The sequence below is a fragment of the Melozone crissalis genome, unplaced genomic scaffold, assembly GCF_028551555.1.
Source record: "Melozone crissalis strain CALT ecotype California unplaced genomic scaffold, PUWL_Pcris_2 ptg000027l_1, whole genome shotgun sequence".
Taxonomy (NCBI): Eukaryota; Metazoa; Chordata; class Aves; order Passeriformes; family Passerellidae; genus Melozone; species Melozone crissalis.
Window position 1 is genome coordinate 32,110,247 of NW_026535805.1, and position 25,932 is coordinate 32,136,178.

At 39.6% G+C, this 25,932-nt stretch overlaps 1 protein-coding gene across 5 annotated transcripts in view; it reads right to left on the reverse strand.

The window, feature by feature from the left end:
- MAP7 (microtubule associated protein 7) overlaps nucleotides 1–25,932 on the reverse strand; it is a 108,844-nt gene continuing 82,912 nt past the window's right edge. For 3 of the 5 annotated variants that reach the window (XM_054279308.1, XM_054279309.1, XM_054279304.1), the window contains 12 exons: nucleotides 23,957–24,070; nucleotides 20,441–20,589; nucleotides 17,898–18,007; nucleotides 17,231–17,511; nucleotides 13,518–13,701; nucleotides 11,556–11,748; nucleotides 10,003–10,104; nucleotides 9,673–9,723; nucleotides 9,519–9,576; nucleotides 6,922–7,069; nucleotides 1,550–1,776; nucleotides 1–811 (listed from right to left, as the gene is read on the reverse strand). In XM_054279308.1, the coding sequence (XP_054135283.1) occupies nucleotides 801–811; nucleotides 1,550–1,776; nucleotides 6,922–7,069; nucleotides 9,519–9,576; nucleotides 9,673–9,723; nucleotides 10,003–10,104; nucleotides 11,556–11,748; nucleotides 13,518–13,701; nucleotides 17,231–17,511; nucleotides 17,898–18,007; nucleotides 20,441–20,589; nucleotides 23,957–24,070 (1,628 nt within the window). In that variant the 3' untranslated portion in view covers nucleotides 1–800. The remainder of the gene's footprint in view (nucleotides 812–1,549; nucleotides 1,777–6,921; nucleotides 7,070–9,518; nucleotides 9,577–9,672; nucleotides 9,724–10,002; nucleotides 10,105–11,555; nucleotides 11,749–13,517; nucleotides 13,702–17,230; nucleotides 17,512–17,897; nucleotides 18,008–20,440; nucleotides 20,590–23,956; nucleotides 24,071–25,932) is intronic. The other 2 variants (XM_054279307.1, XM_054279305.1) reach the window with 2 other exon arrangements.

Here is a 25,932-nt window from a genome sequence, read left to right on the forward strand (position 1 = left end):
TTTTTCACCACATTTGTCTAATTTATTCAATCAAATTATTTATTTCTGTACTGAGCAAAATTCATAAATACATTATCTAGGAGAACAATAGGTTATCCTCTTGTCTATGAAAAAATAATGCTTTCAAATTTTCACATTTTAAAACCTTTCTTGTTTTGTGTTTTTAGAGAAAATGTGAGAAGATCATAGTGACGTCTCAATTTACAGAATGTCCCTGTAGGAATTACATTTACAAGAACCTGATACAGAAGCCTATAGTTTGCCCCCATAATTAGAGTTCTCTGCAATAACATTTAAACCAACAGGTTTAAATAAAACACCCCATTAACTCTATTTGTAGAGCAATGAGGCATTTATTTTTCAAGTATTAGAACCATAAAGTGTAAAAGATTCTTTGCCAATTTTACAATTATGCCTTTTAAACCAACACCCACCTTTTTTAAAAACAAAAAAGAATCAGTCCCACCACCCAAATCAGCCCGTTACTTTCAGATTCCAGTGTCTTGTGTCTTAAGGAATGCAGAAATATTCATTTACTAACAAAAAAGCTTGTTGGAAATAGCCATATTAAGTAACGCACATGAAGCATGATTTTTCTAGTGATGAAAGCTATTAGAATGGTGATCCAAGTCTATTCCCCTCATTTCTTCTGCTGGTTTTACTAAAGTCCTTCCAAAAAAGATATTCAAGAAATCTTTAAAAAACTGGAGAGAAAAAATAAAACACTCCTTCATAGCATGGAAGAAACTCCACTGACTGCAGAGATGCTCATATCACCTTTGGTTCTTCAGAAGAAACAATCAGATCACTTCTAAAACAGAAGGTAAACATGACAGGTCAGAGTGGCAATTCTTTCTTCAAAATGTTAGGTGTTTATGCAATTATTTTAATGTGAGATGATTTTCCTTACATTTTTAGGCCAGAGAAAAATACAGTGCTATCCAATTTAATTTGCTAAATCAGTATTTGTTTACCTAGCTTTCTTGCAAAGTTATGATGTAATTCAGAAAAACCCAGTGTCCTGGAAACCATCCCTCAATGCCTGCAAGAACTTGATGAGGAAAGCATATCCAGAATTTCAAAAGATAGTTTTTAGAAAGTAGTTACCCCCCTTCTGCATGTGCATGTCAAGCACTGCACTTGCAAAACTGGAACCCAACTGCTGATCATAAGGTCAGAGCAGCTGCTGTCACCTATCACTTCTGCTTGAAAGCACAGGGCAAACCCTTCCAAGCAACTCCAAAGGGCAAAAGTAAAACACTTGTGAAAAGCCCTCATCCAGGAAACAATAAGGCCTCACCACCATTGCACTGCATCTCTATGTGCCCAGCATGCATAGCTTTGCAAAGAGATGTGCTCTTTGTATTGATTTGTTTAAAATTTAAACAAATAAAATTTGTTTAAAATTTAAACAGAGTTTAAATATTAAAAAAATTAGAGTTCAAAAATCCTTAAATGAATAAGCTTATCAATATAAGCTGATTGATAGCTCTGAGACTTCTCTCAATTACAACAAATTACAAGTGTTAGTGAACCACAGCAAACCTACCTGCTGTTTGATGTGTTTGAACACTATCTACCTGAGGCAAAAGAGTGCCCTTATCTTCAAAGGCTAGAATTGGATTCAAAGGAATTTCGGGACTGTTGCTTCCATCATTGTTCATAGCATCCAGCCGGGATGGTTTAGAACCAATAGGCAGGTTCATGATCTCTTCAAAATTATCATTCTGCATAGACATTCCATTTTCATTTGCATTCTCCTCTGGATTGAGATTGCTGAAAGAGAAACATAGCAATTTTTCCTTAGGTACTTTATCTAGAACTGAAGTTTAGTCATCCTCAAAGCAATAGTACAAATGGAAGAGAAGTCTGCATCAATCCCAAGCATTCTTTTAGCCAGTGAAAGCAAAACTATGCTTCTACCACAGTAGGAAAAAATGGTTTTTCAGCCAAGTACTTGGTATTCCTTCCCTCAAACCTGTGGGATAGCAGTTACCTTTGGTTACATGATAGCCAGAACCACAGGATGGACACTGCAGTCTGAGAAGCAACTGCAATGGGAATCAGTAAGGAAATCTCTGCAGCACCACCACTACCTGGAACCACCCACATAATGCAATTTACAGCTCCTAACATCTTTTTCAGATCTCGTAACTGTTGTTGTACCCTTCCTCTTATTGCAAATCAATGTAATCGCCCTTGGATAAGATCACTGTTATTATTATTATTTCTTGGATCTTTTATTATTTCTTCTGCCACCAGTTTTGGAGCAGCTTCTTCTATATGCCCCTTATCCAGAGAAAAAACTCCCCTTTCAATATAGTGTTCCTTTCATTCCCTTCTCTCATAAAAGACCTTAGGGGCCATTTCCAAGGCACTACCCAGCTCCACACTTCTCCGGTTGATACCATCCAAGCCAAAAGAGCCCTCTCCCAGAACCCCTCATCAATCTGGACTTTCGTTTTCCATTTCCCATGTGAGAAAGGTCCATTATGAGCTAGCTGCTGTACATCTCCCCCATCCAGAGCGGCACAAGCACAGACACTCTGCATTTACATGCACTGTCCCCAGATGATATTGCTCACCTCTTGCAGCCTTGGGCCTCCCCTCCCAACCCCTTTATTAGGTGCTGCATCGTCAAATCCTTCTGACTCTGCAGATGACATGTCCTATTCTGCCAGAGAGGAGAAACTAAGGTGCTGCTTCAGCAAACAGGATGACAGTAATGGGACCATAAGCTCCTCAGGCAAGAGCAAGTACTCAACAAATACTCAAAAATCTTGTGATCTTTCACAGGTTCTTCCCAAAGCCCTCAAACAGTTAGATCCTGGCAATCCTGGATGCCTATTCCCTGTCTGGGCCCCATTGCAACTGTTCAGGTTGTTTGGAAATGTTTTGGCCACAAAGGCACAGACGCAATTTTCCTAGATTGAAACCTGGCTACCAATTTCCTCAGGCCATTTCTCAGAAGGCAGCTTGGCTTCACAGGCTAATTTTCTGACAGCACATTTACTAGTCTTAAAAAGAAACCTGCTTGTAATTGGCAGACACTATATTTTCATTTGCCAGCTTCTTTGTACAACTTTGCACAAACAATTAAAGAATTGTTTTACAGTATTCCCCCAGAGACAAAAAACAATCATTGCTCTTTTGAAAGTGGCACTGCTTTTTTATCCAAAGCTCAGATTTCCTGTGAGAATCACATGCTGGTGTTCATATCAAGCCTTCCCAGTTTTTCAAACTATCACCAGTTCTTTTTCAGAAAGGCACTCCCCTTTTTTTCATCTGTGGATATGCTGGGCAAATTTCAAAGTGAAAAATATGTTTCACTGCACTGAGTTTGAGAGCTGGCACAGAAACCCTGCTCGGTGCGACCCTTTTGTGCCAAAGACTCACACGTGTAAGAGGAGGACCAGAATCTGTGAAATGCTTTAGGACTATTAAAAGCTGCTCTGTCATGTATGGTCATTAGTTCATTATTCACTAGAAGGTATCCTGTTATTTACTTTATCTCCATATACTGCCAATAGCCATATCAGAACTAGGATAACAAGCCAAGTTTGATGAATGGGTTAGAAAGAGGTGGAAAGAGAGCAACTGCTCATTCATACAAATCAAACAGTGCAGTAGTTCAACAAGTATTAGAGCAATGAAGAACCCTTTTGCTTCTGCAAACAAAATTTTTCTACCCAATTTATCAGCTGACTTAGTGAATAAATAATTCTTCATAGTTTATATTTATGTGCCATGGCATTGCCAGCATTACACATGGAGTTAGAGAATAATTCATTCAGACCTGAATAATGTCTTTTGAGACAGAGGAGTCTACAATCACAAAGGGGGTACAGAAAAGGAAATCAGAACTATAAATATTCTAAATTTTGTGGTATAAAATCTTCTAGATTCTATGTTGCTTGATCCACCTAAGGACTGGAGGAGCAAATTTAGACTAAACAAGGGAAACAGAAGAGTGGAATTAATTTCTAGTGGACATCTTAGAGGCCACAAGCTCAAAAGGAGATTAGATGAATTCCTAGGAGAGTGGTATGCCCTTCAGCTTCTGGTAATTAGCAGCTTAGGGACTACTTGAGCCTATGGTTGCATTTGGACCACAATGCTTAGCAACCCTTCATTGGCCAGAGGATCTCCTGGTAATTACCTTTTTTCCCCCTCTACATTGTGCTACAGGCCATTAAAACAAAGAACACAAAAAAAAAAAAGAAATTATTTTTGACCTGCTACAGCTGTTCTTACTGTCTTACATTCCATTCTTACTGTTGTCTAAGTGTCTAATCAACACCAGAGATATCCTTTTCAGGCATACAATGTTGCAGAAAGAACTGGATAATTTTGGCATTCTAACATATTCCATAAGTGTGCGTGTAGCAAGACACTTATGTAATAGAGGGGAAAAAAAAGTTGTCTAAGTTGTTGAGAATGCATTTCCAAACATAACAGTCTTGCAAGCATCTGAAGGACATCTCCATGGCAGCTGAAAAGTATCTCTGTAGCTTCCCATTTTGACCTGGACACATCAATATTAACAAGACAGACTGGAGGATGTTGGGAAAAGGGAGCCAGTTTAATTAAAGAAACTGGAACATCCAAACACTTAAAATTACTGAAAATTATATCTGTTGTAGATAATTTTAGCCAAAACTCTATGCAGACACAGCCTGAAATTAGAATTTGAAGAGACTAAAAAATAAAGAAAGCCAGAATTCAGTATATCTGCTTCCGATCATTCATCAGAAATCAACACTGAATAGGAAAAAACAGATTCGCAGGCCTTTGAAAAACACTATTTTCACAGCTGTTACTTCTGATCTGAAGGAAAATGTCAGTCACCCCATTTATTGAGAGGATTTTTGCAGAGGAGACATAGATAGACATTAACAGCAAAATGTATTCCAGACTTCTGGATTATTTAAATAAATGGTGCTTATTTTTAACCCACTGAGACAACAGCACTGAAACCAGCCAGTAATGAGCAGCTTTCTTTTCCAGGACAAGATATGAAGGCAATCACACAGACCAACTGTATATTTCTAAAAACTGGTTATCTAACCTGCCCAGACCCAGCTCCATGCACCCAGGATGGAGACACGTGAGGTGAGCTGCACTCACTGAGGTGTTTGCACTGCATTGCAAGTGTTTGTAGAAAAGAGCACAGAAAAGAGGAATTACAGAGTAAGTACCATAAGGAAAGTGCTGTCAACATAAACCACTGTAGTGAAATAACTTCTTCTCAGAAGTAGCAAAGAATCTTGGGCAAAGAATTAGGGAATGGAGTATAAGCAAAAAATCTGTAAGTGGGCTATGGATTAGGCTTCTGTAGGGTTCTGCATCACTCCATCCTCTCACCCACACAAGCACATGACACAAATCCCCCAGGTAACACCTTTTTAACTTCTGGTCAGAAACCTCAGCACTCTTGTCCTTAAAAAATGAAGAAGTATTTTTCAGACAAGAGACAAATCTTGCTGAGGGCCAAAGTGAGGTGCTCACTCAGGAGACAACGTGCACCCACTGCCCCTGTGTGTGCTACTATGTCAGGTGTATCTGGATGCCAGACAACCACAGCACACAAGATACAGTAGCAGTGGTGTTGGCACCTGTGGCTTTTACCATGTGACAAAAATCTGTGGGACACTACCAAGTGCTTCAGGCTTCACCTTCCCAGTCACTGTGGATGTACCTCTGAAGCGGACACATTCCAACCTGGCATGCCAGCTTTCCCTTCCACAACCTCACATGTGCTTCCTACTTTTGTCAGTATTCCTCAATCTCATTTATTCATTCTTCACTGTGGTCACTCTGAGGTTCCTCCCACGCAGATTATAATGGTACAGGACAGCACTCATTAGTGTGGCACATTTTATATTTCAAACATCAAGGTGCTTGTAAGGCTGGGAGTGATTAACATTTTAATAGCTGCCCAAGACAATTACGAGGCAGCTCTGTGCAGCTCATCCAATGCACCTCAGTGTCACTGACAGAACTTCCCTCAGCAGGAGCATCCTTGTCAGCATGACAGCAGGCTAAGATCCCGCAGGCATATGGAGGGATCGAGAAAGGGCAAATTCTTCCTTCAATTAGTGCCAATCATACCCTGAAGCATACTGTCCATTACAGACTGCACAATGGCTTCCCACATTCAAGTTTTTCCATGCATATTCTGGCACTACCTACATAAAACATGAAAGGACTGTGAGATTATTTGGCTTTCTGCATCACTAAAATTAAAATAACTGACAGCTCATGCTTATGTAACAGATGTCACTCAGTTCAATATTGAGGTTTCAAGCTTTTCAACAATTTCTCAGAGTGGCTTGCTTCATGGCTACAGAGAGCTCCCAATCTATAATATCTGCCTCCTCAAATACTCCTTATGAGGAACAAAGGTGTTTTTTTAAAATGCATAACCAAAGTGACTAATCCTGTATAACACACAAAGGACATATGTACAACACCACTTGCTAGTACTTCAAGCAGTTTAGAAATCAAAACATCTAGGCTGAAACCACAGTATTTGTTATTTGAATTAAGAAAAGCAGTGCAAGCCCAGAGTGGGTTTTATAAGCTTAATTCAGGGAAAGAAACAGAAAAAATTCCCTTTCCATTAAGTTTCAATAAATGTAACAATGTTTTTGCTGCCAAAGACATTGTTCCAAACGCTGCAAAGAACATGTTCTATTTTGTAAAAAATTCTTCCCTATCATTTAGCAAAAATCAGTTACTACTCCTTGAAATGTGATAAAGTTCTTTCCTTAACAGAGGAAAAGATAAAAACCAGGAAACAAGGCAGATTGAACAGTTGCTTCTTATTAAATTAACGAACTCACGGATGTGAATATGATTTATTATTCTAGCAGCCCTGTGCCCAGCCAGGGCTCCTCGTGGCACCTGGCAGCGTTTTACCTGTCCACGTTCCCGGGGGGCTGCTGCGGAGGCTCCCCACACACGCCGGCGGCCGCGCTCCCGTTGTGGCTGTGCGGGGCTGGCACCGCTGCGTGCTGCAGCGGGGGCCCTGCTGCCGGCTCCGGGGGACACGCAGGGCTGCCTGCGACTGGGCACAGAAACACAGGGTTGCATTAAACCAAGCAGCAGCCTCTGCCCTGTAGATTGGGGCGAAATATTTTCTACAAAAGCCAGCACGGCTTAAGCGAGTTACAGTTTCAAAAAAGTAGAGGGTTCGCACACCCCTCCCCACCCCTCTGCCCAATTCCATCTCCTTTGTCAGCTTTTTGGGCACACAAACCCTGTTTCAAGTCCAAAGTAAATGTCAGAAAGCCAGATTTCAAAGCCATAGCTTTGTGAGCAAGAATAAACATTTTACAATCATATGCACAATTCCAACATATAAGCCAGCGGGCAAAGGAGGCTGATATCTGATAGAATGCTATGCTGGCACTTTTCAAGTAGCAATAGAGAATGGAATAGAGCAAAACTTGGATATTACTAATTCCATACACTGGTATTTCTTGATTCCAGTGACTGGATGGAACTGAAAAGGAAAAGGAAATGAAGAAAAAAAAAAATCTCCATTGGGAAGGACACTTCTTTCAATAAGTACCAAATGATTACTGCAAAACATTGCAGAGAGAAACATAAAATGGGATTATCCCTGTCCCTCATGCCAAGACCACGTAATACATGTTTCTGGCCTGCCTTGTGGCTTTCTTTTAAAGTACAACTACAGCCTTCTGCATTGTATTTAGAATCCCTCTATTCATATTCAGCTCAGTAAGAGGAAGCAACTGCACCCCACCCTGCTAACATCGGCCACAGTAATTGCAAGGACAATTCAGTATTCATAGGCTTGAACACATTTATCTACATTACCCAAAACCTCGTCTGGTAAGCCCCTCCTTCAGCTGCTCAATTTCACTGTACTCCAAACGTTTGGGCTGAAGACTTTTATACTGAATATCTTAGTGTGACCTTTGGCCAGCTTTTATATGGAAGATACTAGAAATAGAGGTTTCTGTGCTTCTACAAATTGAATAACAGGAAAATACTTTTGCTTTAACGTTTAGAAGGAAAAAGCAGAAAAAACAGAAATGAGGAACAATCTCGTATTTTTGAAGCAGAGGCCAAACAAATGACAAAAAGCTGATGGATTTTTTTTCATTGCGTGATTTGCGCATTCCCATAAATGCCTCCTCAGGTTTTGGCAAACAGTAAGACTTAAGAAAAAATTTTAAAAACAAATTGTTTGTGGAGAGTCAGGCAAGTTTATGTGGCTAGAATATAGCTTTAACTCAATGGTACATATAGATAATGCAAAGTCAAACAGCAGAGCAGCCCTGAGGCTGAGAGCAGTTTTCTCTTTATTCAGTCATTCAAGGACTCTGGCCTTCTCTTGGGCCTGGGGAAATGGAGATCCAAAGTTTCCTCTGCCTTAGGAAACTGATAGAAGACTACTTTTTGTCTGTCTCTAGAGGGAAAGCACTAGCCAACGGTGGTGGAAGCCTTTATAGTTTCAGGAATTCTTTAAATGGTTTATAACACCTTCAACAGTGCCCAAAGACAAAGATGGCATCCCAGATGAGTACTGTATCAGTAGCTCACAAACCTTTCTCCCCCAAGATAATATGTAAATAAAGAAACACAGGTAATGAAATCTGTGTAAAAAAGGCTTCCTGACAGTACTAATTAGAGTGTTCACTTTAAAAATAATAAAAAAAAAATCATCCATCAGTCAGTGCTGCTGTCTTCCCTGTTACTCAACCCAAATACAAAGGAGAAAAAGATTAATGTCATTTAATATATTATGCTACAATAGGATAAGCCATTTGATAGCTTGCCTTCAGTATCTTTAAACAGTGCTAATTCACACCTGGTGATTGCTGAATATAAACTACATGTTATTTTTCTTCCTTTATTATAAGTATATAATAAAGGAAAAAATATATATTCTTATATAGAAGATTACCTAAAAAGAAATAGAGGGAATGGAGTAGAAGGGAAGCGTAAGAGTGTGGGTGTGACAAGACTAAGCTTTTATAGCAGCTCAATTTTGTCAAAAAAAGAAATAAAGACCAAGTGAATAAGGCAGCAGGTGTGGAAGAAAGAAGTCACAGGGAGATATTTAGAACAATAAATGCTTTGTTGTAATGACTAACAAGAAATAATAATATTTTAAGAAAGTGGAGTAAATCTGCAACAACCCCATCTGAAATAATATAAAAAACAAAATGTAGAATCAGTTTATTTTGTGATCCAAACCACAAAAGAATTTCTTTTCACTATATAAGTAATTAAACTTATTAAGAAAATTCCTTTTGCTAAACATCAATGTGACAAAGTTGCTAAAACATTGGACTCATTTAGTAATGGCTAACTACCTATACAGAAAGCTAAATAATTAATGTCTGCTAAGATTTCATTTATATTCCTCTCATAGTTTTTATTACTGCAGTTAGTGTGCCAAGTTTCAAAACTGTTTCTCAAATCATTGTGCTCAGTAGGCATTTATTCACCTGTTGTGCTCAGGGCACAGTTAAACACAATACCTGTTTCTCCAGTAATATTTGCCTTTGATATATGTCCATTTTGCTGGTCATTGGATTTCTACAAAGGAAGCACAGTTTTGTAAATTAAGAATGGCACTAGGGAAAAAACCAGAAACGTGTTCAACATTTATACATGTTAAGTAGCAGCACTGACCTTATCTACAGCTTCTACACGCCTAGTTCTCTTCATGATCTCCTCAAGCCTCTACAATGAAATGTAAAGGAGTAAAATAATGTTTGGTGGCATTAATTTGAATATCTTTCTCCCAAACCACAACTGCTTGTCATTTATCAGCTGTATGCGTTTATTGCAAAAAATGAATTATTTATTACTGTTGGCAATATTCCCTTCATTATCACATCAGGCCATTGAGGACTGCAGCCTTTCTGAGAGCACATTTACATCATTTGCTTCCTACTGCTCAGGTGGAAACAGACTGCTAAGGCACAACCAATCACAGTTTCTCTGCATGGACTGAGTTACCTTTTTCCTTTCCAAGCGCTCTTGCTCTTCTCTTTGGAAATGCTTTTCACGTTCTAATCGAATCCTCTCGGCCTCCTCCCGCAGGCGAGCTTCCTCTTCTTTCTGTGTTGGTGGTAGAAGAAAAAGAAGTGAGGAAAAATAAGTGAGGAATGACAAGTTTTATACTCTATATAATTGTGTGTGTCTACAACATCCTGAAAACACACTTTTGGGGCTTGTGAGTCAACTAACATATTTTCAAATGGAATTGTGCATTTCTTGATTAATTTCCATGTTTTGCATAGTATTAAGAGGGAATAACTAAACAATGAACATCATGTTTGGTTCTGTGCCTGTTCCAGAACACAGCAGATGACAAATAAGGAATAAATTTTCTAGCCTTCAGCCTTAAAACAGCAGCTAGGAAAGTATTAGAGAGATCCATATTTTGTGTAGTGGATATTTTTGAGGGTAAAATAAATGCAGCAGAATGTTTTGTTTGGGCAACAGAGCAACTATTTAACAGGATCAAGGGCAAACAGCCACAGGCCCATTTGCACAAACTTTCTATTTCTGCTTTTTTAATGAAATGCAAAATTTGTCTGGAATATACTGGAGAGGGGCCTTGCTCCTTGACTGGGACAGTGTTATATGATGGAACTACTACAATAGATAATTTTTTGCATCTCTAACATCCAAAGTAGCCTTGGCCACGTGCTATCTTTGAGGGCTAAATTGAGTTAAACCTCAGTTTAACATTTCAAAGAAAGTTGCACAAATCTTCTGGAAAAGAAGAATGGAATTTCTCAGCCATATTCACTAACACAGTCCTTTAAGCATTTATTATCAGAAGTATACATTTATACATCAGAAGAAAAACTTCATGTCTACATGGCAAATTGAAGTTCTGGATTGTGGAAGAACAAAGCACATGCAAGAAGTAATAGGACATGTGAGAAGAGAAGAATCCTATCCAGAATGCTTACCACAGCCTCTCCTGAAGTCAGTAAATCAACATTATGCCCATCAAAAATGAAAACACTTGAAAAACTTAACTTTCATTTATTATGTCTTTTGACTGATTTCTGGAGTACTGGGGCAGATAAAGGTTCTCCTTGGTTTGATTAAATCTACCCCTTCCCACCAGCCCCACACAAATGCAGTATTTGACATAGGATTAGAATTCAACATACTGAATAGTTATCTTTAGATCTGGACTTGCTATAACTCTTGGGACAAAGAATTCTCTGGTATAATAGCACTTATCAAAATTCCCCAACACAACTATATCGATCTTTTCATCCTAATTTATGAGGAATAAGAAAGGATTTGTTCAAAATACATTGAAAAGGGAGAGAGGGAAAAAGAAAACCCAAAACTCAACTCCCTACCATATGTTTCGGTCAAGAAGAAAGATCTCTACTCTTTGAACGACTCAATGGAATGAACTCTGTCCCAACACTTTTCAGATAGCATTTAAATTGTAGATATTGCTCTAGTTTAGGAAAGAAGTGCTGCTACACCCACTTTGCTGCCCGCTAGACTGGCCCAGAAATTCCAAGAGGGAAGCATACTTGTCTCTGAGCACGCTCCATCTCTTCTTTCTCCCTCTGCTCTCTCTCTTCTGCCTGGCGGCGCAGCCGCTCCTCCTTTTCCCGCTCCTCTGCATCCTTCCTTTGTTTTTCTGCTTCTTGTCTGCGAGCTTCCTCCTCCTCTCGGCGAGCTCTCTCTTCAGCTATCCTCTGTGACAACTCCTCTTTCTTTTGTCTGCAATCATTAAATAAGCATAAGAAAAACAGGTAATAAAAGTAGGGAGAAAAGCCAAACCACCAGGTTCCTGATCTAGCACTGCTGTCCCAACTTGATAAAGGGTGCACTGCTGTCCTATTCTGTTCTGCTTCCCATAGGGGCCAATATAAAAAACTTTGCAATTCAACACCAATACTTTTCCAGCATATCTCTGTCTAATTGATGACTTGCACACTTTCTGAGTCAGAAATAGTATCTTTGATTAACACATTCTGCAAAACACTCCTTTCTGCTATAATCATATTTTAAAAAGTATGCATTTTTGTCACCCATCTCACTTCATTGATTCCTTGATTAAAAAAAGTATCTAATTCTGCCAATTTTTGAAGGTTTCCTCCCAAGCTTACTAACGGCCCCTCATATCCTTGTGTTATGAAGTGAGTGACTTTTCCCTTCACCTTTGATGTTTCCTGAATTATTTAGGACTTTTTAGCGTATCTTCCCAGCTGAAGAAGCCTCACCTGCTTAGTAGATTTTTATATGAGAACTACTTTGTGCTTGTGATTTTCTTTGGTGTCTGTCAGCACTTACTTTTCTAGTTTTACTAATTTTACAATTGTAAAGAAAAAATAAAACTCAACATTCAAAACGTAGATTTATCTTGGGTCATTCAGAATGACATTTTCATTTTGTTTTTGAATATGTTTCACATATTCAACTCCAAACAAGATCTCTTCCCTCAGAAATAATTCACTCAGAGACCAACATCAGTAGTCAAGTTAGGATTATTTCCTATTCCTACATTCCTTTATGCTTATTAGTACAGCAATTCAGCTTCCATTTTGTAAGACATGGCTCAAACTGTTCACAACTGACTTATCTCACTGGAGACCAACATCATCTCACTGGCCTCAACTCCTTCCAAGTTCCTTTATGAAGGCACTGCACAGACACTGAAAACTCCTTTGTGTGAAAGCTGATTATTCTTTACTTTTTATTTTTGATCTTTCTGACTTAGTATTTATTCACTGTATTACTCTTACGCCACAGCAGCTTTTTTTCTTTAAAACTCTTTTTGAGAGAGTCAGTGTTGTGAGAATTTTGGAAAGCCAAAGGCTATTTCAAAAAAGGCTATTTTAACTAGTTCTGCCTTGCTTCTATTAGCAAAGTGGTTAAAGAAATCCTATAAATTCCAGAGGCATGGCGGCCCTCCAAAAAACCACAACTTGTAGACTTGTAGCCAGAGTCATGAGTATCCTGATGGGCTACTTATTTGCTATTAGAAAGTGAGATGTAACATTAATTATCCTCCAAAGCCTCTGGGAGGGTGTTGGCGGTGTCTTTATTTTAAACAAGAAAACAAAGAGGTCTAAGTCACACCTAAAGCACCACCCACAACAGAGATCTTACAACTCAAAGTAAGAGGCTTTGTGCTGATCACAAAGTTGAAAACAGCCGTGCAGAGTTCTCTAGCCAGAATAAAAAAGTACAGCTTTGTTAATCTCTGAGGAAAAAAACAAATCACAACTGCAAGGATCTACTCTCTCCTCCTGACTTATTTTAAAGCTCTACTTAGAAAAAGTTTTAACCTTACACATCTGCTTAGGTACCACCACCAACTGAAAAACCCAACAGGAAAACATGGTTTTGGGGAGGAACTTGTGCCTTCCGCACTTCAGTCACTTCAGTGCTGTGCTTCACACATAACAAAGTAAGAGCAGAATACACACTGCTAACAAGCTGCTAAAACATCTACGTGCTTCTCTAGTGCAGAGGCCTGGAATTACCTTTCAAGCTCTTCTCTCTCCCTCCTTTCCTGCTCCTCCCGTTCCCGCTGCTCGCGGGCGAGGCGCCTCTTTTCAGTCAGCAGCCTTGTTGCTTCCTCAGGGTCAGTTGTACCTGCAGAGGGCTTGGGCAGTGCTGGGGCTGGAGAAGGAGCTGGTGGGGCAGGAGGTAGGGATGGGCTGGCTGCTGAAACAAATGGGAAAGAAAATTAGTTTGTACAGACACAGTAGCCAAGATGTCACTCTCTTGAAAGGAACATACTTCTAAATGCACGGCAAAGTGTTTTAAAGCCTATGTGGCTTTTTAGTGATTTAGAGGAAGAAGTTTCTAGATGCCAGAGGTTCACATACTTCAGGGAAGTTTGGTTTTGTAGGGTACTGGAAAGCATAAGCACCTGAAAGTGTAAGTCAAGTTTTCTTGACTTTCAGAACAAATGCTGACAGGTGCTTAACAGCAGTTATGCTGACTCAGCAAGTCCCTACCATCACATTACTTAAGCTTGCCCAATTCTGTTTGAAGAGCAGAAATAAAACATTGTGAAATTATATTTCCTTCTGTCTGATCATCCACATCTGGAGATCAGAGCCAGAATTTTTGGTGATAGTCACTTTTGGTGACTTGGTGATCTCAAACGTAACTGCCTGATGTGATCTGCACCAATGGTAGGACAACAGCTATCATCAGCTCTGCAAGCTGCTCCAACCTGAGGCAACTCATGCAACACAGCATTTTAAATTTTGCCACTATTGGTGAACTATGGCTTGTGTTCAAATTTCAGTAGTGCCTCCATATCAATCCTTTATTCAGGGCCAGCTTTGTCCATGCGGCAGAGAAGATGTTACAGGTTTTTTTCATATTTCTCTAAGTTTGCCTGGCATTCTCTAGCACAGGTACAGAGTGACCTATCACCTTTTCTGTAGACACCAGGGACCATTACCAACACACAAGCTAATGTTAGGAAGCATTCCCAGAGTAATTCCATCTGGTAATGCAGGCAAACATGGAGAGGGGAGACTTTGAACTGTCAATGAAATCAGATTCTGACCCAGTAATATATTTGTAAAATAAGTCATAAGGAACAACAAGCAGATGATTACAAGTCTGCATTTCTAACCATACACTGAGACGTGGCAATTTTCCTAACCTCACTAACAACTTCTAAAGAGGAGTCTCCTCCCTGATTCCCCCCTTCCTATACCTCATCATGTAAACAAACAAATTCATTTGTTTTCTGTGCTGAATTCCCATCTGTTGACCTCTCTGCTATCCTCTTCTATCAGCTAAAAACTACAGAGGTCTTTCTATAACTGCTTCAGGGCTTTGAACATGAATTTAAATGATACTTCTACACCAGTAATTCAAAGAGTGACAGTGCCTGTTCTCTAGCCTTGAGGTGAGCTGGCACAGTTTAGCCCTAGTGCAATGGAGCACTATTCTCTCACATCACCAAAACAGGTATCCAGACCAACTGCAGGGAACAGTCCCGAGCTGGGCTAACCTCCAAGATGTAGCAGGGAACTTAGAAAATTCTGGGATGTTGAAATAAAAAAAGGTAAGCAATTTGATCACTGAATCTTGGGAGCCATTTAGAGCCATGCTCTCAGTAGCCTTGGGGACAGAAGGTAAGAAAATGAGAGGCTGCAATTACAGCCTGGATCAGAAACATACCAGAGAGCCTTTGTAATTGTAAACAGTATAAATGACAGAGCTCCTGTACCTCAGCCCTTTTTAATTTACTAACATGGGCCAAGGCAGGGCTGTTGCTCTGAAGGGAGCACAGCTTTGTGCTGCTTGGAGCTCGCTTCTTGCCCCAGGCGCTGAAGTTGGCAGCATAACAAGCAGCTTAATGCACACCTGCCCTGCTGTCAGAACAGATAACACCCAAAAGACCTAGAAAGCTTCACTGGCATTAGTAAAGTTGTGTATGAGATTTGCCTGCAAAAGCTTGAGCAGCTTCATCAGCAATTGCTACCTGCTGACCTCCTGGCTCCTGTGAGCACAGAGCCAGCAGGCAGCCGAGCCAGACCAGCGAAAGGCAGTGTGTTACCTGTAGGGAATGAGCTGTGGTCACCTGCAACACAGTCCCAGGAGAATCAGCAACATTCCTCTAGCCCCATATGCTGTACTTGCACCTCTCTAGATTCTTTATTCAACCAGTGACAAAGTTTTGGCAGCTAGAACCTCCATTGGCAGCACAAAGCCATCCTATAACCTCACATGTAAAATGTTCTGCCTGAGGTCTTCACCTTTGGTCCCAACCATCACCTCTTCTGGCTTTGGGAAAACACATTCAATTTGAAGGGCTGCTCACTGCTTTGACTATAGTACCCTTCTCTTTCATTTGTCTCCACTTTATATTGTTGTTTGTATTCTTTGATGTGAATACAAACTGCTTGATTTTTGAATACCTTTATCACATATAACTTGTTTCAATACTAAGAGATCTTGTCACAAACTCAAATATTGACAGATGCTGCAAAGAAGTGGAGCCTCTCTTCCTGAACTAAACAGTCAAACAAGCATGATGGTTTTCCTGGTTGGCACCTTGTACTGGAGAGATACAACTTGTAAACACTTGCAAATTTATCTCAGCGGTATCTCTGAAATGGTCTTAAAAGGAAGTTTTCTCCTCCAAAAGGAAGCAGGCAAAAGATAGCAATTAAATCTCCTTTGCATGCCCATGGCCAACAGATACATCCATTCACCCTTTTTGTGGGATTGCACCTTCTGTAGTAGGACTTGTGTATCAGACAGGAACTACTGTAACAGGACTTAATAAAACACAAGAAATCAATTCAAGTGAGATTTTTTTCACAGAACAGCCCCAAACTATACCTGCTGCAGTTGAATGCAAGATTACTAATACTTAAAAGTGTTACCTGAAAGACACATACAGGGAAGTCTACGAATTTTAAGTTCAGAATCGTAACTAACCCAACTTGTGTATCCCAGTGGTCACACTGGACTTTCTATCTCATCTGCAAGAGACCGTTTATACATATTTAGAATGAACTAAATTGTCTGCTAGAAGAAACCTATTTTTTTCATTTTCAGATTTGCCTTTTGCCCTTTCTACACTTTACAGTCTTTTTTTTTATGTGTACATCCTTTTCTGCACTGCTACTTTTCAAGGTTGGTAGGGTTTTGTGTGGGTTTCTTGTTCACTGGTTAACTATTTTTAATAACTCATTTTCCCTTAAAAATTCTCCCTATTCCTTTTTACTCTTCTCCTTGCTTCTTTGCATTTCACTATATTCTGCTAATCTCTCCTGTGATATGGTTCTCTTTCAATATTATACACAAGCCAGCAGTGTTACCAGCACAAGTGCACTCTGTCTAGCAGAGCAGGACATTCTCACTGCTCACACACCTTATGTGGTTGCTTCCTGTACCATCTTCAGACCATTATTATTCTACTTCAACAGCTTGTAAAGAAGCTATGTTATGATATGGGGGACAAAATTCCTGTCCAAAAGGGCAGAGAAAAAGCTTGTGAAGCTACACTGTGTGAGGCAACTTGGCATGTTGTTTTGACTTAGAAGAATGAGGGCTTCAACCTGCCTACAATTTCCTCATCATGAACATACATCAATAGGAGTGTTGTGAAGAATTCACAGAATTCTTTGACAGAAAAATACTGAAAGCTACATAATTTCAGAGAATGGAAAGGAAAAATATAAAACATTCCTCATCCTAAAGTAGGATGTCTCCTTACCTTCAATTAGCTGTGCTTGGACAGTGAGTTGCTCCTGACTTGTGGGTTCTCCAGCACCTGCTGAAGTTCCTTTACTCTCTTCTGTCCTCACCTCATTGGCCTTTTCAGCCTCCTTTTCTGGTCTTTTCTTCTCACCCTCTGGTTTGATCTCTCTTTTGACTGGCCGGATGTTGCCAGGAGAGGGAGGACGTGTCTGAGCAGAGGAAACTTTGGAGGAACCAGGTGGGGAAGTTATCTGCTTGGGTGTGCCAGGCAAAAAAGGCAAAGACTTTGATGCATGCCTGTGTAATCAAAGAGTGACAATGCTGGTTTCCACTTATATATCACATCTACAACCATAGCAGCTAAAAATAAAACCACTTCTCTGTTTCTCTATCAGCAGGACTGCTGGCACAACCGATTTGGTTTCATGCAAAATGCCTCTCTCCAACTCTCCAGATGTGTGAGCACTGAGCCCAACCAGGAAGGAAGGAACCAAGTATTTTCCTGCTCCTTCCCTTTCTCCAGAACAGTAGCAAGATATTTTAAAAGCAGAACTGTCTTTCCCTTTCTTTACAGAGAGAAAACATCTACATCATCAAATACATTTGCCCTGTTTCACATTTGATTAATAGAATAATCAGAACTGCCTCTAGCTCATGTCCAGCTAAGCATGTACTTGACTTACCAAACTGGAGAGGGAGCTGATGATCTAGCTTTGAGGCTGGAAGTAAAATGACCTCCTTTAAAGTTGGCTGAGAAGCTGGATGACAAATGGTCCTTTTCTCTTTTGTCAGTCTATAGCTCAGCAAACAAAAAGACAAAGTCAAGCCAGAGGTCGCAAAGCTAAAGAAAGCAAAGCAAGCTTAGTTAAGGACAAGGAGTTGGGGGGCTGAGAAAAAGCAGTGCTGAGTCAGTGGTTTCTACAGCTTGTTTAACAAGTTCCTTAATATAGCTCCAGTAACCTGACACCATCTTTGCCAGTAGATGTGCATTTGACAACAAGAATCCTTCCTAACCATTCTCTCCTGTCCTAAGATGTAATGGGCTAATTTGCAGAGGCTTATTTTTACACAGGCAAAACAATTACCTTTTATAGTTTGATCTTTGCTGACTGCCACAGAGTACCTTCCACTGCTTCCCAAAACCACAGAATTTCTTTCGAAGAAAACACAAAACAAGCTCCCCCTCCCCTTGGCTCATACTTGGTCACAATCTTTCTATATAGCACAATATTTTGGACTCATGCTTACAAGTGAACACCACAGATGTCCTCAAAGCTTCCAAATATGGTACACCAGCTATCCTAGTCTTTCTTTCCTTGGATGCATACTTTTTGCCATTGGTTCTTATACATGATAGTGATTTCCTTTTTCCTTCTTTATTTTTAAAAAATAAAATCCTAAATTGAGAAACATTTCTAATAACACAAACCAGAGCTACAAAAGAACAACTGCTTTAAGGCAATATATCAGAATTTAAGTATCTATATACTCCCCATATTTAAGTATAGATGAAAAACTTCACAGTTTTGAAATAAGGAGCTCAGACCCCAGGAGTCTGAAGACTAGGAATGCTGGAAAGTACACTGAGCTGCCACTCAGCCAGCACAATGCAGGGGCTGCTGCTCACCACCTTGGCTGGGGCTTAAACACAACCCCTGTAGCAGGTGCATCATGAGGCTTGAGAGCTTCACCAGCTGAAAGCTGTGCAGTGCTTGTCCCCTGAACTGAAAGCCAGGTTAACAGCTGGAAAAAAAATGACTGAAAACAACTTCATGAGCACATGATGTGCTGAGTTATCAAAGTAAACACAACCAGAACAAATGCACTACAATGAACAAGAGTTTTGGCTTGCTAGCAGTAATGCTCTATTGTATCTACTTTATTAGTATTGAAAGCAGAGCATCAGAAAATTTTTCCTCTTATCAATAAAGTAAAAAGCTGAATTAATACAGAAGTTCGCAGAAGCATAAAAGATCCCCCACATCGTATAGGCTACTGGAAACAGCTCTTAACTCACTCATTTTATATCAACAAGAGTTTCATATCACCTCCTCCACCAAAAAGTAACAACCTTTCTTCTAATTTAGGGAGGAAAAAAAGCCAAATCCCAAACCTCTTGCAATCAGAAAGACTTAAGAGGAAGAACCAACAGGCCATGCTCTATGCACATGCTAGGAAATTTCTCTATAGATACATACTAAGGCTATGCCTTAGCTTAAACTTCAGTATACTACCTTCTGCCTGAAAGATTAAGTAGAGGCTATGACTTGTGGCACTTAGACTAACACTACTTCCAACAAGGATGGCAATAGCAGCACTGCCTCTTGACCTTCTGCCCATCAAGCCAAACAAAAATGCAAGCACCTCTTACACAATGTTTTGCAGAGATTACTTCAACTCTTCTCACACACTAACTCAGGTTGTGGAGTACAAGAAAAATAAACTGCTCAGGTTCAGCAAATGAATCTGAACTGGGTCTGACTGCATCCTATTGGCTTGGAGCACAGTCAACAGGAGTTTGTTCTACTGTTTCGATTTTCCTAAAAGTTTAGATCAGCCCTAGTACTGCTATTAAATCATTCAGGATGAACAGTGACCTGTGGAAAGCCTTGCTTATAAACCATGCTCTTAAACCAACTTCTTCCTTCCCAGTGAGGAAACATTTACTAGCCTTTCTTAGGTTCTGGTACCTAAGAAAGTACAGATGAAGTGAGAGTACTCTATGCACTTGTGACAGGGACATGTGAGTGCATGCTTTTCCTCCTCTCTTTATTCCAGGGGCTCAGCTGAATTTGCTAGAAGCCTCAAAAGACATCAAATTCTGGAACCTTTGTGGAAACAGCCTGCTGGGAAAAACAAGTTCCCCAATGAGGGAAAAATGGTAACACCATCTTGGGCCTTAAAAGGCAGCAAAGAATACACTTGAGAACAGGGCACTGTGACTGCCTCTGAGCCTTGTGAGAAGCTAAGGCACCTACTCTGCAAACGCAGGTGTTTGGAAAACATCAATGCTTTTCCACATGGATTCTTTGGTGCATAATCAGGCTGTGCGGCCACGTAATGTAGCATGTTTCAGTTAAAATCCAGCCAACTATGACACAAACTGGAGAGGAGGGGACGGTGCAGAGGTGAGGAAGTATCCCTGCAGCTATTCCAGTCCCAACAAGCACTGCAGTCAGGTGGTCACGGCACGGGACACCAAGGGCACGCTGGCTGCCAAGCTTACCCCTGAAAGGTGCGTTGTTCTCCGACGTCCAACGGCATCGGTGGAAGCATAGAGTTTTGCTCTTTCTCCTGAATTCCTGCAGGTCAGGGCCTTGTAGGACAGAGGGCTGAGGGGGCTGCAAGATGCTGAACGGGGACAAACGGGGATAACTACGGTGTTGGTTGATTTTGTCATTTATTAGTTTTAATTACAGAGTAGCATTGGAGAATTGACAGAGGAAAGCCAGCAGGAACAGAAACGACCGAGAAAGACAGAAAAGAAAGAAGGTATTAATACACAGAGAAATGGCTAAGTATCAAATCAGAACCATCATTTGACACATTAGCTTGGCCACACATACAGTAAGGATGCAAGTTCAATAGGTGCTCATGCACTTTTCCATTTGTAAACTAATAGTTTCTTTCTAAAAAATTAAGAAATATGCCATGATACTGGGTAGCAGATAGTATTTTCCCATTAAGATTTTGTACAACTGGTGGTTCTGAAAAAGCAGTAGAAACAATGGCTGCTCTGACAGATTAGCTTAGTAGACACATTGAAATAACATTCAGAATAGAAAGCAATCAAACAAAATCAGCATGCCTACGAACTGCATTGGAAGTCAAGAAAAATTAAAGGAGACATACACACAAAGATCAAAACCCATTGACAATACAAACCAGTTTAAACTAGGAAACCAATGAAATTGCTGTCTACAATTTGCAGCAAATTATTTTTTTTAAATTCTTGTTTTTAGGAATATTTTAGCCCATTATATTTTTGATACTTCTAGAATAACAACTTACTCAAATACATTCTCAACAGCAAACTATTTTATGCATCAAAAAAAACAGGCTGACAACAACAAATCAGCTTGAAAATTAGTTTTTGAGTAACCAGGATGGCAGCTTGTGTTGGTCTGCACAAGCAAAAAGACTGTTACCAAAAGACCTGACAATGGCAGGTATCAGATATACAATGCTCTGACTTTATCTTCAAAGAGAACTTTAACTGCAAAACATATCATGGGAAACTTCTTGCAGCAAAGTGTTCTTGGACTTTCTCTTGATTTAACTGAAGAAGAAGATTGGGGGAAACTACGTAATTACTGCAAAGTTTTATTTTTCAGCTCCTGTTTGTCTCTTCTGGTCATTTAATTGAGTCTTATCACAGTTACTATCCAGCACGTCACTTGAGGATAAAACAGGGGCTCTATATATTATCTTTCCTATTCCTTTTTTTCCCTCCATGTCAAAGAAATTTACATCCTCTATTTCCTTAATGAAAAGCCAAACCAAATGAAACCAAACCAATATTTCTTGCCTGTATATCCCTCCCTGAGCACACTTGAAAGAATGCAGTTCCACATACAGTTAATTCTTCTAGTCTTACAAAAGTACAGCTGCTGCTACAGGAAGAGCTCATAGACTTAACAGTACTAATGCTGCAAATTCTCCTGTACCAAGAGATTAACATTATGAATAAAGTCTCATGTAAGTGTTACAGCAATGGCACTAATGCTTGCCTTATAGTTCATAGGGATTTATGTTTAATGAGGAATTATGACTAACTTAAAAATAAGCAAGAAACAAGAAAACAGGGATTTTTGCTTGTGGTTTTATTTTGGTTGAGGGCATCTAAACCAGACAGGAGGCAGTGGCATAATGCTTTACACACCTTATCATTTATGTGGCTCCTGCCCTGTGATTCAATTCCCCTTCTGCATGCTGATTATCTGAAGTTACCACCAAGGAAGACAACACAAGTATTAAAATAGAAACAGTTCATTTTCCTTTGTGAAGTTGCCAGACACTGCTTTAGGCAGCACTTCCAATGATTCATGTACTAACAGGATTACATCTATTCAGAGAAGCTTTTTGAAAACTATTTACAAAACATTTTGGTTTCGAAGGATTTATTTAAAAAAAGATGCTGATGTACTCTTATGCTGGATGTCCCTAATACTTCCTTAAAATTCAAGGCTATGAGTACATATTTAACTCAGTTTGGATTTTTTACATTGCAATTTATTTTTACAGCCAAAGGGCAGGGTAATTCTCTAGGGAATAATGACAGGTTGGGATGAGTGGAGTGTTCAGAGCACAGCTGTGAGCGATTGGCATCACTTGATCATTAATCTCCAGGAAGCATCCTGTATGAAGGGGTGGAAGTTACTGCTCCTAGGGAATAATATCTGGAAAACAATGAGCAGATGGATCTTTCTTCTGGTGGTATAGATCCAGTTAGCATAGGGAAGGCATTTCAGGGAAGTGCCTTAAACTGAACTGACAAATCAGTCTTTCCTGCTTTTTGTAGCCTTTCTCAATATTCCACTCAGTTTAGTTGTGCAGTATAAACAAGTATAAAACAAGAGCAGGCACAAAAAGCTTCATGCTTGCTCCAAGAAGGTAACACTTACATGAGGCCTTCTCAACTATTCCCTAATGAAGAGCTGAGTTTCCAATATCCTTCTTGGTAGGTGACATTAAATATTAATTTTATGAGTGATTGTTTTTGAGGAGTAAAAAAGAATGCTGTGCTTCTTAATTTTACTATTTGTAGAATATCACCCACATTTTTGCTCCCACAGCACCACCCCTGTGGAAACGTACCACAGCCTAATTAGTTATAAGAGTTCTTAAGTGAAAGCTTCTTTAAAAGTAATCTTAGCAGATCTCTGTTCCTTCTTACCTTCTATGTTCTTTAATTAGAATAAAAATCCTGTCCACATCAGACCAGATGTCTCAATTTATAATAATATATTGCTGCATGTGCTGAGGGTGTAATGGTAAAGTTCCCAGTGGATGATTACAGAACATTCTATTATAAAACATTCTATGATAAAAGAAGAGGTAGCTGTCACCTGCCTAAAACACATGATAAGCAAGTATGCCCTGGTTGTATTTGGAATACAGTTTTGCCTGGGCCTTCAATTACCACCTAGCAATATCATCACATTTCAGCATATTAATTTTCCCTCAGTGAGTACCATCAGGGAGCTGTTCTGGGGTTGGCAGACAACTTTACAATTATTATAACCCCACTGAACCTGCACACTTAACTTCACAGGTATTAAATTAACTGCACAGTAGCCAGGGCCTATCTTTATAAAAGTCTAACTTTCTCCATGTGGGAATTGCTCTGGTAGGGGCTGAAACTCCTTTGCAGCAAGCAGCTCACAGCTTTAGCAGTGGATGTGCTAAATCAGCTCTTTCCAATAAGGTGTCCATTTCCTTAAACAGCCATAGCCAGTGTGATGTTGTTGCCTGCATGTTTTGTATGTTATGTTTTTATTAATTTATTGCATTGATGAAGAGGCACAAGTAAGAAATAGTTAGTAGGAGAAAGAGAAAGAGGCATAGCAAACAACTGTAAAGGGAAGCTTTCATGCTGTCATGCACACTAACCACAGATTTTCAAATTCATTCTGGGATGCTACCATACACCCCTAATTAGATCAGTGACTTTACAGCATCCGGCAGGGAATCTGGAAAAATAAGTGTCTGAGACATGAAGCCTCCACTGTTACAGGATTACCTGCATCTCCAGACAATGCAGCTGTGCTTTTACTCCGAGCCAGGAATGAGTGTGTGGGCGTCAGGAGCCTGCTAACGATGCTGCTCTCCCATGGGCTGAGCTGAAGACGGCGAGCTGAACGTGCACCATACAAGCAAGATGTTAGATCAAACACTTCACAGATAACCACATGCTGCACAGCGTTAGTACTCTCCTCACTACTGCATAACATGGAAATCTTGAAACTGTCCACAGCAGTTCAGTGTTTTTCATTTTATTATTACTCCTTTTTAGCAGAAGAATTCCTATAGAAATATGTACATCTGAACATTTCATTTATGTTATTGCCTGTGGCATTATGGCAAATTGTTACCAAATGAGTATGGATATTCTGCACATCTGCCACATTCCACGTTAGGAATGATAGCATAATTTCCCTACTAGAGGAACAGTTGCCACTCCTAAATATAGACTTCAACAGAGATGCTTGTGTCCCAAAGGCTTCCTACACTAAAGATATAGAGTCTTCCAGTTACACTTAAACACCTTCCAAAGTTTTCCAGCCTGCTTAGAAAAACCAAAGAAGGCTGCTCGCTGCTATACAGAGAATTGTGTCAGTGAGGTTTTATCAAAGCACTGCAAAAGGACAGTGTGCCTCAACTGCAGATACCAAGCTCAGCAGCTGCAGTTGTCTCAGTAATAGGTGAAGCCATAGAAAACATTTAATATATTTGATCATTAATTCTCTGTCCACAGATCCTGCTAATGATCAGTTTCCGTGTAGAACACTTTTCACATAGTTGCTCTGTTTTGAAAATGCAATACATGCTGACCTGGCTGCAATCACACTGCTACTTTGCTTTTCCCAGTGTTGTCTAATGCAAACATAGCTTGTCAATATAATCCTTTTATCTTGTAAAGTTTCTTTACTTTTTTTTTAATACTAATTAAACATTTATCACAGCAAAGCATTAACCAGAAGAATACTGTAAGTTACTTTCTGAATTGAATTGATATTTCTTTGATATTCCAATGCAACAAATTGTTTCATAATGAATATCACAGGCCAAAACATTCAACTACTTCCCAAAGTAGTTCATTACAGTAAGCTTATACCTACAGCAGTAATCTTGATATTGCAAGCAAAAGCAGGTCTTTTTACACCTCAGCAGTCATTTACCTTAGTTTAGTGTTTGCAGCAACAAAACTGCAGCTTGAATTTATGAGGCTCACTCTCTATAACATTCATTGAAGTGACTGGCTGTAACAAATTTGACATTCATTTGCATTTTTAAAGGAAGAAATCCATCACTTTTAATAGACATAAACTCTGAATCTGTCTTTAATCTAAGAGCCCCATGAAAAGAAAGGCTGATCTCAATCTCCTCCTATGAAAATATAATTGCTTAATCTGCCCTCAGTGCTGTTTTGCACTTCTCAAATTGCTCCCTTAAATTCCAGTAACGCAATAAGGGGCATTACTACAGAAATATAGGACTCTCAAACACAGCAGGCTCTTTTCCTAACTGTCCTTTTACAGAATGTACTATTGGTGAAGCTTTTTGTGATTAATGGTTCCATTCTGCAATGGTAGAGATCACAGACACACAAAATACCCTACAGAGACCTCCATTACAGCACACACATTATCATTAAGCTTGCAGTTTAACAATGAAGAAATCACAAAGCTACCATTAAACTGGATGCAGTAATGGCAAAGTCTTTGCTTGCTCTCATCTCCAAACCCCATGCTCAGTATGAGCACTGTTTAAAGTTACTGTTGCAAGATTCTTTTTTGTGGTCTCAGGCTTCAGTAGGTGAGGCTCACAGGTATGACTGTGGATGAGTTTGGAGAACTCTTCTACTGTAGTTTAACATAATGATCACACAACTTCAGAAAGCAATCCTTGATATTTTAGGCCAGTAAACCAGTTCTATATACACTATCCATTTCTGGGCATTTATCTTTACATGATAAGTGAATGTCACCACGTAAA